Source organism: Penaeus vannamei, chromosome 2 (genome assembly GCF_042767895.1).
Source record: "Penaeus vannamei isolate JL-2024 chromosome 2, ASM4276789v1, whole genome shotgun sequence".
Classification (NCBI taxonomy): Eukaryota; Metazoa; Arthropoda; class Malacostraca; order Decapoda; family Penaeidae; genus Penaeus; species Penaeus vannamei.
In genome coordinates this window covers 42477990-42492985 of record NC_091550.1, presented here as the reverse complement: position 1 = coordinate 42492985, position 14996 = coordinate 42477990, and the positions used below count along the sequence as shown (strand labels likewise).

General features: G+C 40.0%; 4 protein-coding genes across 4 annotated transcripts; 3 read left to right on the top strand and 1 right to left on the bottom strand.

Moving 5' to 3' along the window:
- Positions 1–696, top strand: LOC138865696 (cuticle protein 7-like). The gene has a single exon (XM_070136923.1). It carries the CDS (start codon positions 1–3, stop codon positions 415–417), a length of 417 nt encoding a protein of 138 aa, XP_069993024.1. The 3' UTR covers positions 418–696.
- Positions 697–6221: 5525 nt separating this feature from the next.
- LOC113828497 (cuticle protein 7-like) lies at positions 6222–7227 on the top strand. The gene is made up of 2 exons (XM_070127508.1): positions 6222–6263; positions 6495–7227. Exons 1-2 carry the CDS (start codon positions 6252–6254, stop codon positions 6927–6929), a joined length of 447 nt encoding a protein of 148 aa, XP_069983609.1. The 5' UTR covers positions 6222–6251; the 3' UTR covers positions 6930–7227.
- Positions 7228–9211: 1984 nt separating this feature from the next.
- Positions 9212–10560, top strand: LOC138863303 (cuticle protein 7-like). The gene is made up of 2 exons (XM_070127499.1): positions 9212–9238; positions 9684–10560. Exons 1-2 carry the CDS (start codon positions 9227–9229, stop codon positions 10071–10073), a joined length of 402 nt encoding a protein of 133 aa, XP_069983600.1. The 5' UTR covers positions 9212–9226; the 3' UTR covers positions 10074–10560.
- Positions 10561–12724: 2164 nt separating this feature from the next.
- On the bottom strand, positions 12725–13898 carry LOC113828486 (cuticle protein 7). Its single transcript, XM_027381466.2, has 2 exons — positions 13863–13898; positions 12725–13450 (listed from the first exon to the last, which is right to left on the bottom strand). The coding sequence occupies exons 1-2, from the start codon at positions 13866–13868 to the stop codon at positions 13058–13060; spliced, it is 399 nt and encodes a 132-aa protein (XP_027237267.2). The 5' UTR covers positions 13869–13898; the 3' UTR covers positions 12725–13057.
- Positions 13899–14996: the final 1098 nt, after the last annotated feature.

The following is a 14996-nucleotide window of genomic DNA, read 5'->3' as shown; positions in this document are numbered from 1 at the left end:
ATGACCTGTTCCCTCCTGCAGCTGATCCTCTTGGTGGGCGCCCTCGCGGCTCTGGCCTCCGCCGTCCCCCGTCCCGACTCTCCTCCCGTCTTCCACGCTCCTCACCCGACCTACAAGCAGCCAGGAATGCCCTTCGACTTCAGCTACGCCGTCAGGGACCCCTACTCGGGCAACGACTACGCCCACGCCCAGACCAGCGACGGTCACGTCACCTCCGGATCCTACAGCGTGGCTCTTCCCGACGGCCGAACCGAGATCGTCGAATTCACCGCCGATCACGACAACGGCTACGTCGCCAACGTCGCCTACGAGGGAGAGGCCTCATACCCCGCCCCCGCCCTTTCCTACCACCCCGCTCCTTCCTACCACGCCCCCGCCCCCTCCTACCCTCCTCCCCCACCCCACCCACATGTATAAGACCCATCCATCCTCAGTGCACAGGCGGCTCTGCCAAAAGCTTTTTGCTCAACAAATATCCAACGCCAAAGGAAGGAGTTTCCAAGCTCAAGCCAACGTCGAAGCTCTCACAAAAGTCACGAGGCAAGCAAAGGTGCTTCCAAACAGACTTGCCTCATTGCCTCCAGCGGGAAGTCCCTTGCAGTGCTCGCCGACTCCTTCGCTCACTCGTCCTGTTCATGTTTTCACGGGTGAGGCAGTCGGCGTCAGTGGGTTTTCAGTTATATTTTACTCTTGACAATAAAACACATCGATGAAATGTTTTCTTTTTCATAGTATATCCTAACCGCACACGCCTTTGCTTCTTTCTCTCCCTGAGTTTCTTTTGTGATTTTCGTTTATATCTTCTGACAAGGATTCTTTCGCTATCCCTACGTGTGGCTGGATCTCCACTTCAAGCATCGACAAAGACATATTCTTCCCTTCCTTCCTGTTTCCTATTATCGAAATTTATTCTCGACATGACTCTCTTTACGCCGATTGCAGATAAGAACTTATCATGTTAAATTTTCTCTAATTACCTCGACATGCAGTTACTCAAACCTGATGCCTCTGACTTGACCTTGGCTTGCTGATCATATGATAAGATGTTCTGGCCGTTCCTGCCAAGAAATGAGTATTAGTTGTGTATCTCAACCCAGTAATAACTTCTCTTTCTATCAAGTCCACAATGCGTCTAAAACTTTGTAAATACCCTTGATTCCCCAGTAAGTGTACCATCACTTTCTCTCTCTCCATCCCTCTCTCCCTCCTTAGGATTCGATTCTCTCTCTCTATCCCCCTTTCCTTTCTTAAATTCGATCCACTCTCAATCCCTCTCTCCCTTTTTGAATTCGATCCCCCCCCCTCTCTCTCTATTCTATCTCCTTCGGATTCGATCCTCTCTCTCTCCTACGAATTAGATCATCGGATTCAATCCTCTCTTTTTCTCTCTCTCCCTCCGGATTCGATCCTCTCTTTCTCTCTTTCTTTTATTTTCAATACTTTTTAAAATAATGATGATGGGTATGGCAATCCGCTCCAGCTTGATATAACTCCCTGGTATCTTCCTAAAATCATGATTGAAGAGATTCTATTGACTTGAAAGACGAAATTGGTGATAATAATATTAGTAATACTGTGATGATATTGATGATGATAACATAGTAAATGGTTGTATCGAGAATACCGTTGATACTGCCATTACTAATGACATACCTTATTATCACATGTACCACTGCTAACGATGATCAGAATACTGAAAATAACAGTAAAGAGAACGATAATATATGAAGCAGAACCCAGATCGCTGAGACAAACGAAAGAAACAGTATCACCTTTCTTTTCCTACGAAACGTTTTGAAAGGCAAGGATCAGAAAAAAATAAATAAAAGAAAAGAATATACCGAGAAAGAGGGAAAAAAAGTTTAAGGAGAACTTAAGAGTAAGCATCATTACTGGTATTATTATTATTATCATTATTATTATTTTATTATTATTTCTCATTATGAACATGATTAAAATGTATACCAATACTACTACTACTACTATTATTAATGCTATCACTATTTTCATTATTACAATTATTGTTGTTATTGTCATTTTTCTAATTACTATCATTATTACTATTATCATCATTATAATTGATATCATTATCATTATCACTTGCATTATTATTAGCATTATCATTAACATCATTATTGTTACCATCCTCATTATCATTGTTATTACTACTATTGTTGTTATTGTTATTATCATTATCATTATCATCACCATTATCATTAATATTATCATTGTTCTTGTCATCATTATTGCTATTATTTTTATTATCGTTACTACTATTATAATCACCATTATCATCATTATCTTTACTATCATTATTATCATCATTATCTTTACTATCATTATTATCATGATGATTATTATCATTATCATTGCCTGCAATAATAGTAGTTATGTTAGTATTGATATCATTATAGTTATCATAAACATCATTAGTCTGTCTGTCTGTCTCTATTGTCTGGCTGTGTATGTCTGTCAGTCTCTCATTTCTCTCTCACACACACTCTTATCGTGATTATTCTAAACACTGCTCTATCTATATTCATGATTGTTTTCATTGCTATTGTTTTTATCATTATTACCATCAGTATCATTATTTCATCATAATCAATTATATTTTTTGATATTTCCAGGACTATCATTTTCATCCATATGACAACCATTAAGACACTTGTCATTGGTAATGCAGTCATCATCACAAACTTCTGTTTATGTTGTACTATTTCTCTTTCTTAATATCCCTTACTTAATATCAATTCCATTATATCATTATGTTTATTGTATTTTCTTCTCTTCATTGTTATTCATTTGTATATTTGGTAAACCTTTGAATTAATCTGTTATCACCACTTTTACTTGGATCATTTACTTACTATTTTAAAGCAGCTTTCTCCCTGTTATCATTAAAGTCATCTGTCATGTAACATCAACTGTTCAGTCAGAACAGTGACGTCACAGGTTCCGTCCTGGTGGTGAGTATATAAATGGCTGTTTCCCTTTTCCGAGCATCACAGTTCAGTCAACACTTCTGCGACCAACATGTGTGCGAAAGTGAGTAGCTCTCGAAGGATATACGTCTCGAAGGTCTCTCTCTCTCTCTCTCACTAGTCCAGAAGGTTTAGTCGTTTGTTCCAGCAATGTTTTGGTATTACTATGCTATTTCATTCTATTGACAGAATTGAAGAGTCTTTCCTTTTGATGCGTCAGATTTTCTCGTCGAATTTTGTGTTTATGTGATTTAATATTAGCTCGGAATGACCTGTTCTCTCCTGCAGCTGCTCCTCTTGGTAGGCGCCCTCGCGGCTCTGGCCTCCGCCGTCCCCCGTCCCGACTCTCCTCCCGTCTACCACGCTCCTCACCCGACCTACAAGCAGCCAGGAATGCCCTTCGACTTCAGCTACGCCGTCAGGGACTCCTACTCGGGCAACGACTACGCCCACGCCCAGACCAGCGACGGTCACGTCACTTCCGGATCCTACAGCGTGGCTCTTCCCGACGGCCGAACCGAGATCGTCGAATTCACCGCCGATCACGACAATGGATACGTCGCCAACGTCGCCTACGAGGGAGAGGCCTCGCACCCCGCCCCCGCCCCCTCCTACCACCCCACTCCCTCCTACCACCCCGCTCCTTCCTACCACGCCCCCGCCCCCTCCTACCCTCCTCCCCCACCCCATCCACATGTATAAGACCCATCCATCGTCAACGCACAGGCGGCTTTGCCAAAAGCTTTTTGCCCAACAAATATCCAACGCCAAAGGAAGGAGTTTCCAAGTTCAAGCCAACGTCAAAGCTCTCACTAAAGTCACGAGGCAAGCAAAGGTGTTTCTAACAGATCACGACTCATTGCCTCCAGCGGGAAGTCCCTTGCAGTGCTCGCCGACTCCTTCGCTCACTCGTCCTGTTCATGTTTTCACGGGTGAGGCAGTCGGCGTCAGTGGGTTTTCAGTCATATTTTACTCTTGACAATAAAAACAAATCGATGAAATGTTTTCTTTTTTATAGTATAACCTAACCGCACACGCCTCTGCTTCTTTCTCGTCCTCCCTGAGTTTCTTTTGTGATTTTTGTTTATATCTTTTGGCAAGGATTTCTCCGCTGTCCCTACGTGTGGCTGGACGTCCACTTCAAACAACGGCAAAGACATGTTCTTCCCTTCCTTCCTGTTCCCTATTATCGATATTTTCTCTCGACATGACTCTTTACGCCAGTTGCAGATAAGAACTCATATTAAATTTTCTCTAATTACCTCGACACGAAATGGCATGCAGTTACTCATACCCCGTGCCTCTGACTCGACCCTGGCTTGTTGATCGTATGATAAGATGTTCTGGCCGTTCCTCGCAAGGAATGAGTATTAGTTATTCGTGCATCTTAAGGGGGTGCTTGTTCCCACCCAGTAATACATCCCTTTTTCTATTGTCTATAACACGTCTAAAACTTTGTAAATACCCTTGACTCCCCAGTAGGTGTACCATCACTTTCTCTCTCCATCCTTCTCTCCCTCCTTAAGATTCGATCCTCTCTCCATTCCTCTGTCCCTTTTTGGATTCCATCCTCCCCCACCCTCTCTCTTTATCCTCTCTCTTCCTCCTTCGGATTCGATCCTATGTCTTTCTCTCTCTCTCCACCCCTCTCTCTCCATCGGATTCAATCCTCTCTTTCTCACTCTCTCTCTCCATCGGATTCAATCCTCTTTTTTCTCTCTCTATCCCTCCGGATTCGATCCTCTCTTTCTCTCTTTCTTTTATTTTCAATACTTTTTAAGATAATGATGATGAGTGTGGCAATCCGCACCGATTTGATATAACTCCCAGGTTTCTTCCTAAATCATGATTCAAGAAATGCTATTGATTTTAAAGATGAAATTGGTGATAATGATATTGGTAATACTGTGATAATATTGATAATGATAACATAGTGAATGATTGTAACGAGAATACCGTTGATACAACCATCACTAATGACATAGCTTATCATCACATGTACCACTGCTAACGGTGATCAGAATACTGAAAATAACAGTAAAGAGAACGATAATATATGAAGCAGAACCCAGATCGCTTAGAGACAAACGAAACATTGAAAGACAAGGATCAGATAAAAAAAAAGACAAAATTAAAGGAAAAGAAAAGAATATACCGAGAAAGAGGGAAAAAGTAAGCATCATTACTGGTACTATCATCATTATTATCATTATCTTATTATTATTTCTCATTATGATCATTATTAAAATGTTTACCAATACTACTACTACTATTAACATTAATGCTATCACTATTTTCATTATCACAATTATTGTTGTTATTGTTATTTTAATCATTACTATCATTATTACTATTATCATCATTATAATTAATATCATTATCATTATCACTAGCATTATTATTAGCATTATCATTAACATCATTATTGTTATCATTATTGTTATCATCCTCATTATCATTGTTATTATTACTATTATTGTTATTGTTATTATCATTATCATCACCATTATCATTAATATTATCATTGTTCTTGTCATCATTATTGCTATTATTTTTATTATCGTTACTATTATAATCACCATTATTATCATTATCTTTACTATCATTATTATCATGATGATCATTATCATTGTCTACAATAATAGTAGTTATGTTAGTATTAATATCATTATAATTATCATAAACATCATCACCATCATCATTGGTATTGGGATCATCATTGTTACAATCACTATTATCGTGATTATTCTAAACACTGCTCTATGTATATTCATGATTGTTTTCATTGCTATTGTTTTTATCATTATTACCATCGGTATCATTATTTCATCATAATCAATTATATTTTTTGATATTTCCAGGACTATCATTTTCATCCATATGACAACCATTAAGACACTTGTCATTGGTAATGCAGTCATCATCACAAACTTCTGTTTATGTTGTACTATTTCTCTTTCTTAATATCCCTTACTTAATATCAATTCCATTATATCATTATGTTTATTGTATTTTCTTCTCTTCATTGTTATTCATTATTATATTTGGTAAACCTTTGAATTAAGCTGTTATCATCACTTTTACTTGGATCATTTACTTACTATTTTAAAGCAGCTTTCTCCCTGTTATCATTAAAGTCATCTGTCATGTAACATCAACTGTTCAGTCAGAACAGTGACGTCACAGGTTCCGTCCTGGTGGTGAGTATATAAATGGCTGTTTCCCTTTTCCGAGCATCACAGTTCAGTCAACACTTCTGCGACCAACATGTGTGCGAAAGTGAGTAGCTCTCGAAGGATATACGTCTCGAAGGTCTCTCTCTCTCTCTCATGGCTCACTAGTCCAGAAGATTTGTCGTTTGTTCCAGCAATGTTTTGGTATTACTCTGTTATTTCATTCTATTAACAGAATTGAAGAGTCTTTCCTTTTGATGTGTCAGCTTTTCTCGTCGAAATTTGTGTTGTTTATGTGATTTAATATTAGCTCGGAATTCCCTGCTCCCTCCTGCAGCTGATCCTCCTGGTGGGCGCCCTCGCGGCTCTGGCCTCCGCCGTCCCCCGTCCCGACCATCCTCCCGTCTACCACGCTCCTCACCCGACCTACAAGCAGCCAGGAATGCCCTTCGACTTCAGCTACGCCGTCAGGGACCCCTACTCGGGCAACGACTACGCCCACGCCCAGACCAGCGACGGTCACGTCACCTCCGGATCCTACAGCGTGGCTCTTCCCGACGGCCGAACCGAGATCGTCGAATTCACCGCCGATCACGACAACGGCTACGTCGCCAACGTCGCCTACGAGGGAGAGGCCTCGCACCCCGCCCCCGCCCCCTCCTACCACCCCGCTCCTTCCTACCACGCCCCCGCCCCCTCCTACCACCCCGCTCCTTCCTACCACGCCCCCGCCCCCTCCTACCCTCCTCCCCCACCCCACCCACATGTATAAGACCCGTCCATCCTCAGCGACAGGCGGCTCTGCCAAAAGCTTTTTGCTCAACAAATATCCAACGCCAAAGGAAGGAGTTTCCAAGCTCAAGCCAACGTCGAAGCTCTCACAAAAGTCACGAGGCAAGCAAAGGTGCTTCCAAACAGACTTGCCTCATTGCCTCCAGCGGGAAGTCCCTTGCAGTGCTCGCCGACTCCTTCGCTCACTCGTCCTGTTCATGTTTTCACGGGTGAGGCAGTCGACGAAGTAGGGTTTCAGTTATATTTTACTCTTGAAAATAAAAGTAAATCCATTAAAATTTCCTTTTTACTAAAACCGAACCAAACGAATATTTTCTAATCACATCTAATATATATTCACATTTCTCAGCCTGTTGTTATTTCTGTTCATCTCTTATGACAAGGCTCTTTCCACTGATCTTAGAGTGTAGTTGGACGTCCACCTCAAGTATCAACAAAATCATGATCTCTTCTTGTCTTATCTCGGCGTCAGTTGCATATAGACAGCAACCCATATTTTTTTCACTTGTTATTTCTTCGACACAAGAGAAGACTCCATCCTGGCTTGCTGACTGTACGAGCGACCAGCCTAAGATGACCTGGCAATGAATAGTTTTTGCGCCGATCGTTTCTTTTTTTTTATGAAACGGAGGCACTGAATCTCCCCCCACCCGTACTCCGTTCTCATTTCCAGAACTATTAAAAATCCACTCATGGCTCTCTCTTTCTCTCCATCTCTATCTCTATCTCTCTCTCTCTCCCTCTTGCTACTGACTCCGCGACGATTATGAGGGACGCGAAGAAGGACGATGAAGACATTTAGCGGACACTGCCTCAGGGTCTCTTTCTTGACAGTCTCAGGGTTGATAGTGGCAATGGTGATGATAGTGAAGATGATGAAGACGATGATAATAGGGATGATAATGATAATAATAATGATTATCCTTATCATTATTATCACGATAAGAATAATAACAATGATGATAATAAAAATGATGATGATAATAATAATGATGATAATAATGATGATGAAAATGGTACTAGTAATGATAATAATAACAGTAATAATAATGATGATAATGATAATGATAGTAATAATAATAGTAATGCTCCTGATGATAAAATGATAATAGTAATGATGACAATGACAGTAATAATGATAAAGGATTAACTATAATAACAATAGAATAATGATAATGATATTAGTAAAAACAACAATAATGATAATAACGATGACGATAACAATGAAAAGGTATGTTGTAATTACAAATAATGACAATAATGATAATAACGATAACAACACTAGTCAAGTCGAGAACGAGGGACAAATATCTATCAGCAGATGTATGAATAGACATCTTTAACTCGACAGAACAGTCTATGGGGGTGGGGTGAGGGTGGGGGGGGAGAGTCAGCTATCCTTTTCCCTCTCCCTCCTTCCACGCTCCGCCCCTCCGCCACGCCCCCTGAAGAGAAATTATGTAGAACTTAAAAACCGTTGTTGCTTCGGGAGTTTTTATATTTCTATTAATGTTTTATATATATATATATATATATATATATATATATATATATATATATATATATATAATTATGATTATCATTATTTGGGTGGACCGGATGCACACACACACACACACACATATATATGCTTTTGTTTTAATAATTTGCAGGTAATTACAGATATCTAGTTTGCGAGTGTGGAGGCAATTAGTTAAAATAAATGATTAACATGTTAAGGAGTAAGGAAACTAGAATATATCAATTATTTACTATCCTGTCTATTCTCTTTCTATCTCTTTCTCTGGCTTTCTCTATCTCTCTCATATGTCTGTCTGTCTGTCTCTATTGTCTGGCTGTGTATGTCTGTCAGTCTCTCATTCTCTCTCTCACACACACACTCTCTCCTCTCTCCCCCCCTCTCCCTCTCTCACTTGTTCTCCCCAACTGTTATTCAGTATTATTGATATTACTGTTACTATCATTACCAGCACAATAATTATCATTATCGCATTAATCGTGATCGATATCGCAATTACCATTTCTATAATTAAATTAAGGAATTATTTCTTATTCTATGGATGTTAATTTTACGGTCTTCAACATCATAACTTGTGTGTTGTTCGGTCTTTACGAATCGTCACCTTACTTTACAACTACTTTCACGTCACTGTCATATGTCATATGCCTTCACAGTATCCAGTGTTCGTAACAGTGACGTCACAGCTTCCATGGTGAGTATAAAAGGGGCTTCCTCCAGCCGAGCATCACAGCTCACTCAGTTCTTCTACAACCAACATGTCTGCAAAAGTGAGTAGCTTTCCATAAAATAGTTCTCTTGGGTTTTCGAGCTACTGAATATTTTTCTCTCTCCGTCCATCCCCCTTTTCTCTTTCTCTCATTTATTCTCTACATCCATCTACATCTGCCTCCCCCCTCCTCACCATTCCTCTTTATCCCTTCTTTAGTTCCATTGCTTCATATTCTCCTACGCAATATTTTGCCTCTGAAATGTATTTTAGTCTGTCATTAACAAACTAAAAAAGACTGTCACTGGTATAGCGGGACAAGATTAATTCATCACACTTGCTCCTTCAAGATTAATTTTTGTTGTTAGTTCCATGAGTTTTCTTTAGGCTTTATGGGGATTTCTAGAATTTGAAATTAACTTATTCGGGATATCCCTGCTTTCGTACGAGTTCCTGGTCTTCGTGTGTGTGAATTTGATCTTGGAATTCCCTGTTCTCTTCTGCAGCTCGTCCTCCTGGCCGCCCTCGCGGCTCTGGCCTCCGCCGTCCCCCGTCCCGACCATCCTCCCGTCTACCACGCTCCTCACCCGACCTACAAGCAGCCAGGAATGCCCTTCGACTTCAGCTACGCCGTCAGGGACCCCTACTCGGGCAACGACTACGCCCACGCCCAGACCAGCGACGGTCACATCACCTCCGGATCCTACAGCGTGGCTCTTCCCGACGGCCGAACCGAGATCGTCGAATTCACCGCCGATCACGACAACGGCTACGTCGCCAACGTCGCCTACGAGGGAGAGGCCTCGTACCCCGCCCCCGCCCCCTACCATCCCCCTCCATCCTACCACGCCCCCGCCCCCTCCTACCCTCCTCCCCCTCCCCACCCACATCAGTAAAACCCACCCATCTCTGACTCACCGAAGTGGATCTTCCTTTAGCACCAAAGGAGACCAGAGGAGAGACATACTGCAATTTAAGTAACGCCATTAAAAGGCACACAAACATCACGGGGCAAGCCAAAGTGCCTGCCATCCTTCATCACTTCACCGTCCAGCCACTAGTTCCTCCTCCGTAAGACCACATTTTTCAACATACATTTTGAACGCACTTCTAACACCTGTATCAACATCCATTGCAGATCCGCCCATGTACTCAAAGAAGATTCGATCCCCTCTTCCTCTCTAGACAAAGGACCGATGTATAGTATCTGTACATCAAATTCAAATGAGTTTGACGCTGGAAGAGGATCCAATACTAGTTCGAGTGTGATCTTGGGCTACAGCATCGTATTCAATCGTATATGCCATCGTACTTCTATAAACTGTTAATTGTTGGACATTAGTGTCAAAAAAAGAAAAGAAGGAACACCGCCATTTGACCTTATACACTTATATATTTTGTTTTTATAAGTAAAATGAAACTGCGATGATATCTTTTGCCTTTAACCTGATCTTAATGTCCACTACAAATTTGTGCTGCGTATACTTTTAAATGAAAATAAAATGATAATTATACCGACGATAATGATAATAGTAATAATGACATCAACATTAGCATTATTTTTTAGTATTACCTCCGCCAAGGAAGTTATGTTTTTTGTTGCGTTGGTTAGTTGGTTATTTGGTTAGAAGGATAGCTCAAAAAGTTATGAACAGATATTTAAAATTAATTTATTTATTTATAACTTATTTTATTTATTTATATATTTATCACTTATTCTATTTATTTATTTATTTATCACTTATTTTATTTATTCATTTATTTATTTATTACTTATTTTATTTATTCATTTATATATTTATTACTTATTTTATTTATTTATTTATTACTTATTTTATTTATTTATTTATTACTTATTTTATTTATTTATTTATTACTTATTTTATTTATTTATTTATTACTTATTTTATTTATTTATTTATTACTTATTTTATTTATTTATTTATTTATTACTTATTCTATTTATTTATTTATTTATTACTTATTCTATTCATTATTTTTTTAGGCGTCTCTTAGCACAAATTACATGCCATTAAATGTTGGTGGTAATCCAGATCGTGATCGGGATGCTGCGCAAGACAACTCAAAAAGTTATGAACAATTATTGAATTGCATCAGGATCATGATTCGGATCCAGGAAGTTTTTTAAAGGATTCATTGGCACTGAGGAATAGGGAAGCACGGACGCCACCAGTGTGCTTGAGAAAGAGGTGATTTTAAAGTAATTCTTCGTGTGAATATATATATATATATATATATATATATATATATATATATATATATATATATACATATATGTATATATATATCTTTTTTTTTTTTTTTTTTTTTTTTATCAGTGACCCTATTGCCTTGACGGAGGTTTGTACTTTCTGAGGGCTTCTAGTTATTATTGTTATCATTATTATAATAATACAGATACTAATACTACTGATGATTTTTACCATTATCATTATTATCCTCATAACCTTCATTCTCATTTTTATTCCTATTATCATTATTACTATCATTATCATTGTTGTCATTATCCTTTTGATTATTGTCATTGTTATCATTATTTATATATTTAACCTTTTTTTTATTCTTTCATGTACATTACTGTTACCATCATTATAATCTCAACTGCTATATTTAGATTTTGTTGTTAGTTTGTTGCTTTCTTCATCTCCAAAAATCCTCTATCAAAAGTTGCTAAAAGCAGTTACGACTCGCCGCAATACGATAAAATTCTCGCCATCCTTTGGTACAGGTAGGAGTTCCAGTTTCACTCCCATAGAGGAGTAAACACCATATCAAGGCCTTGGAGAAAGGTGTCCTGGTACCGTCATCTCCAGATACTCAAAACGACTCAGGACTCCTACTACCAGGCCGGTCAGCCGTGTGCCGTTTGGTGCCACGGTAACGTTCTCGCCTGACAGTCTTGCTGACCTAAGTTCAGTTCCCCGCCCCGGCAGTGGATGGTAACCCCGGCCATTCTTCACACACAGGGTGTAGTTTAGAAAGACAATAAACGGACAAGCCACGATTTGATTGGTCATGAGCCTGTCACAGCAAGCCCTAAATTATTAATATCATTATCATTATCATCTGTCTTTTAGTCATAAACTTTGGGTTACTTTGATGTCATGGCCGTAAGCACGTATTCTGGGCATATTCTAGCTGATTCCTAAAGCTTTGCATCTTGGTTGTTGTCCAGATCTGAGGAGAAAGACCTCATTCGCCTCTAACTGTGGACCCATATCCCGTTTTGAGTTGTTTAAAGCATACCAAGGACTTTGCAAAACAAATGCTCTATCTCAATAATTTCTTCACATAATGCACGCAGGAAACTCCAGGACAGTCGAGAAGCAACTTTCTAACCTCACCAACCCGACCCTAGATGAGACTATGTACAGCAAGACACGCTACCTACAAAATATTTAAGGAAGCAATGAATTAGATGTTTAAAGCTTTGAAGATGCTGAAAATGGTCCACTGTTTTCAGTATTTATATTTACCATTTCGTAACATTTGTTGGAAAAAAAAAAAACATTCTTTAACAACTTTCTTTTATTTACAAGAATAGCATGAGGAAAAGACCTATCCATTTTGCATGACAATAATTACATACACTAAAATCAAAATGTTAGAGGTATCGCAGCTCCCTCGAGCTGACGTACAGGGAAGGAAAAACAACCATTTTGTGGTCACGCAAAGTCCACAGTTGTTGCAATAGACATTGTGAAGGTAATGAGGTGCGTGATACTAAAGATGTTTGTTTACCTTGTGGCGTGAGCTTTGATGGTGCGGATGTAACATGAAAACTATTCTTCCTTTGATGTTGGACATGTAAGCAAGGAACTTTTGATAGAGCCGTCTGTGCTTTGAGGATGGATGGGTTTTATTGATGTGGGTGGGGAGGAGGAGGAGGGTAGGAGGGGGCGGGGGCGTGGTAGGATGGAGGGGGATGGTAGGGGGCGGGGGCGGGGTGCGAGGCCTCTCCCTCGTAGGCGACGTTGGCGACGTAGCCGTTGTCGTGATCGGCGGTGAATTCGACGATCTCGGTTCGGCCGTCGGGAAGAGCCACGCTGTAGGATCCGGAGGTGACGTGACCGTCGCTGGTCTGGGCGTGGGCGTAGTCGTTGCCCGAGTAGGTGTCCCTGACGGCGTAGCTGAAGTCGAAGGGCATTCCCGGCTGCTTGTAGGTCGGGTGAGGAGCGTGGTAGACGGGAGGAGAGTCGGGACGGGGGACGGCGGAGGCCAGAGCCGCGAGGGCGCCCACCAGGAGGATCAGCTGCGGGAGACAGGCTCATGAAAGACGGACGAGTGGGCGTGGACGAAGGAAGCGTCGCTCTGAGGCAACTGGTGTTTACATCTTGTTTCCAGTGGCATATAAAAGAGACACCAGGTTTATTGACATGTAAAAGCAAGAATTGATAGGGAAAATCCGATAGATTATCGCGGATTAGTACGATTATATATATATATATATATATATATATTTTTTTTTTCTACAGGAAAGTGCATCAAACTGAGACGAACGGTCGATCCAACAAGGGGAAAGAAAACTAGTCAGTTAACAAGTTCTAGACCCTTTTAGAAAATCTTGCTCGGTAGGTAAGATAAAAAAGAAAAAATGTACAAAAAGTATCATAAAAGGATAGAGGCGTTACAATAATCGAAACGACAAATGGAGAACAACTTACTCTCATGTTGATGTTGGTCGCAGAGGATGAGGAGGAGCTGTGATGCTCAATCCGAGGGAGGGAGACCTTTATATAGTCCTGGAGGCGGTGACGTCACTTGGGACTGGCGGTTTTGGCGACAGCAGATGTGATGACAAGATCTAAAAAAAAAAAAAGAAAGAAAAATAAGCGCAGGTACACACGTTAACAATTATGAATAAAATTGATTTAATACCAAAGATGGGAGCAATATAACCAATGTTTTTTTTTTAAGATTATAAGAGTAGATGCAAATAGATGTAATAACGGCACTATTATTTGTTAAGACATTGATAATGCATTTTAAAACAGATACTAAATGGAGAATTTTATAATAAGGATAATGCATATTTTGGGGATGAGGATGCTAATATTGATAACACAATAGTATTGATACGATGATAATGATAAAGGCAATAATCAGAGGGACAATAAATATTGATGTTGCTGATAACAATGAAGTCAATGATAATGATAGTATTCTTGTTATAATGAACGACGTGTATAACAATGCCTTGTGTCAGGAAAGTCGGTTTTCTGGACTTTCTATAACTGGCTTCACGTAATGGCGAGAGGCAAGTAATTCTAGTAAAATAGATACTTCTCCTATAAAGAAAGTCGAGGCCATGGACCCAAGGTGGCCAACCCAATGACCCCGGGTTGGTGGGGCAGGTTATCAATTTTAGCATTTTATTATTTAGAACAATGAGCTATCCCCTAAATCTTCTTTGCCTATTTGCCATTGGAGTGCGTTCGTCAAGTGCCAGAGACTGTGCGGTGAAGAACCTTTTCATTTACGGATCATGTCTATCAATCTATCGACCAATCGGCACGAAAGCTCAAACATTGCATGATCAGCTGTTGGTTTAGCACAGCGTCGACTTTCTTCAATAATTCTAAAACAAAACGCATGAGAGAGATAGTAAGCTCGTATTCCCGTAACTAAAAGGAGACGCGATGTGTCTGTATATTCTCTTTCCTTATAGTTATTCAGTAAATATGGAACGATCTACGCAACTAATGTAGTGCATCTTGCTGTTGCAGACACATGGAACAGAGAACATGACGTAACAGCTTATTGCTAAAATATTTCGAGCGACGACAAATTATATCGAG

What these genes read in the sequence shown, in the direction of transcription:
- LOC138865696 (XM_070136923.1), top strand. Translation starts at nt 1, where the DNA reads ATGACCTGTTCCCTCCTGCAGCTGATCCTCTTGGTGGGCGCCCTCGCG.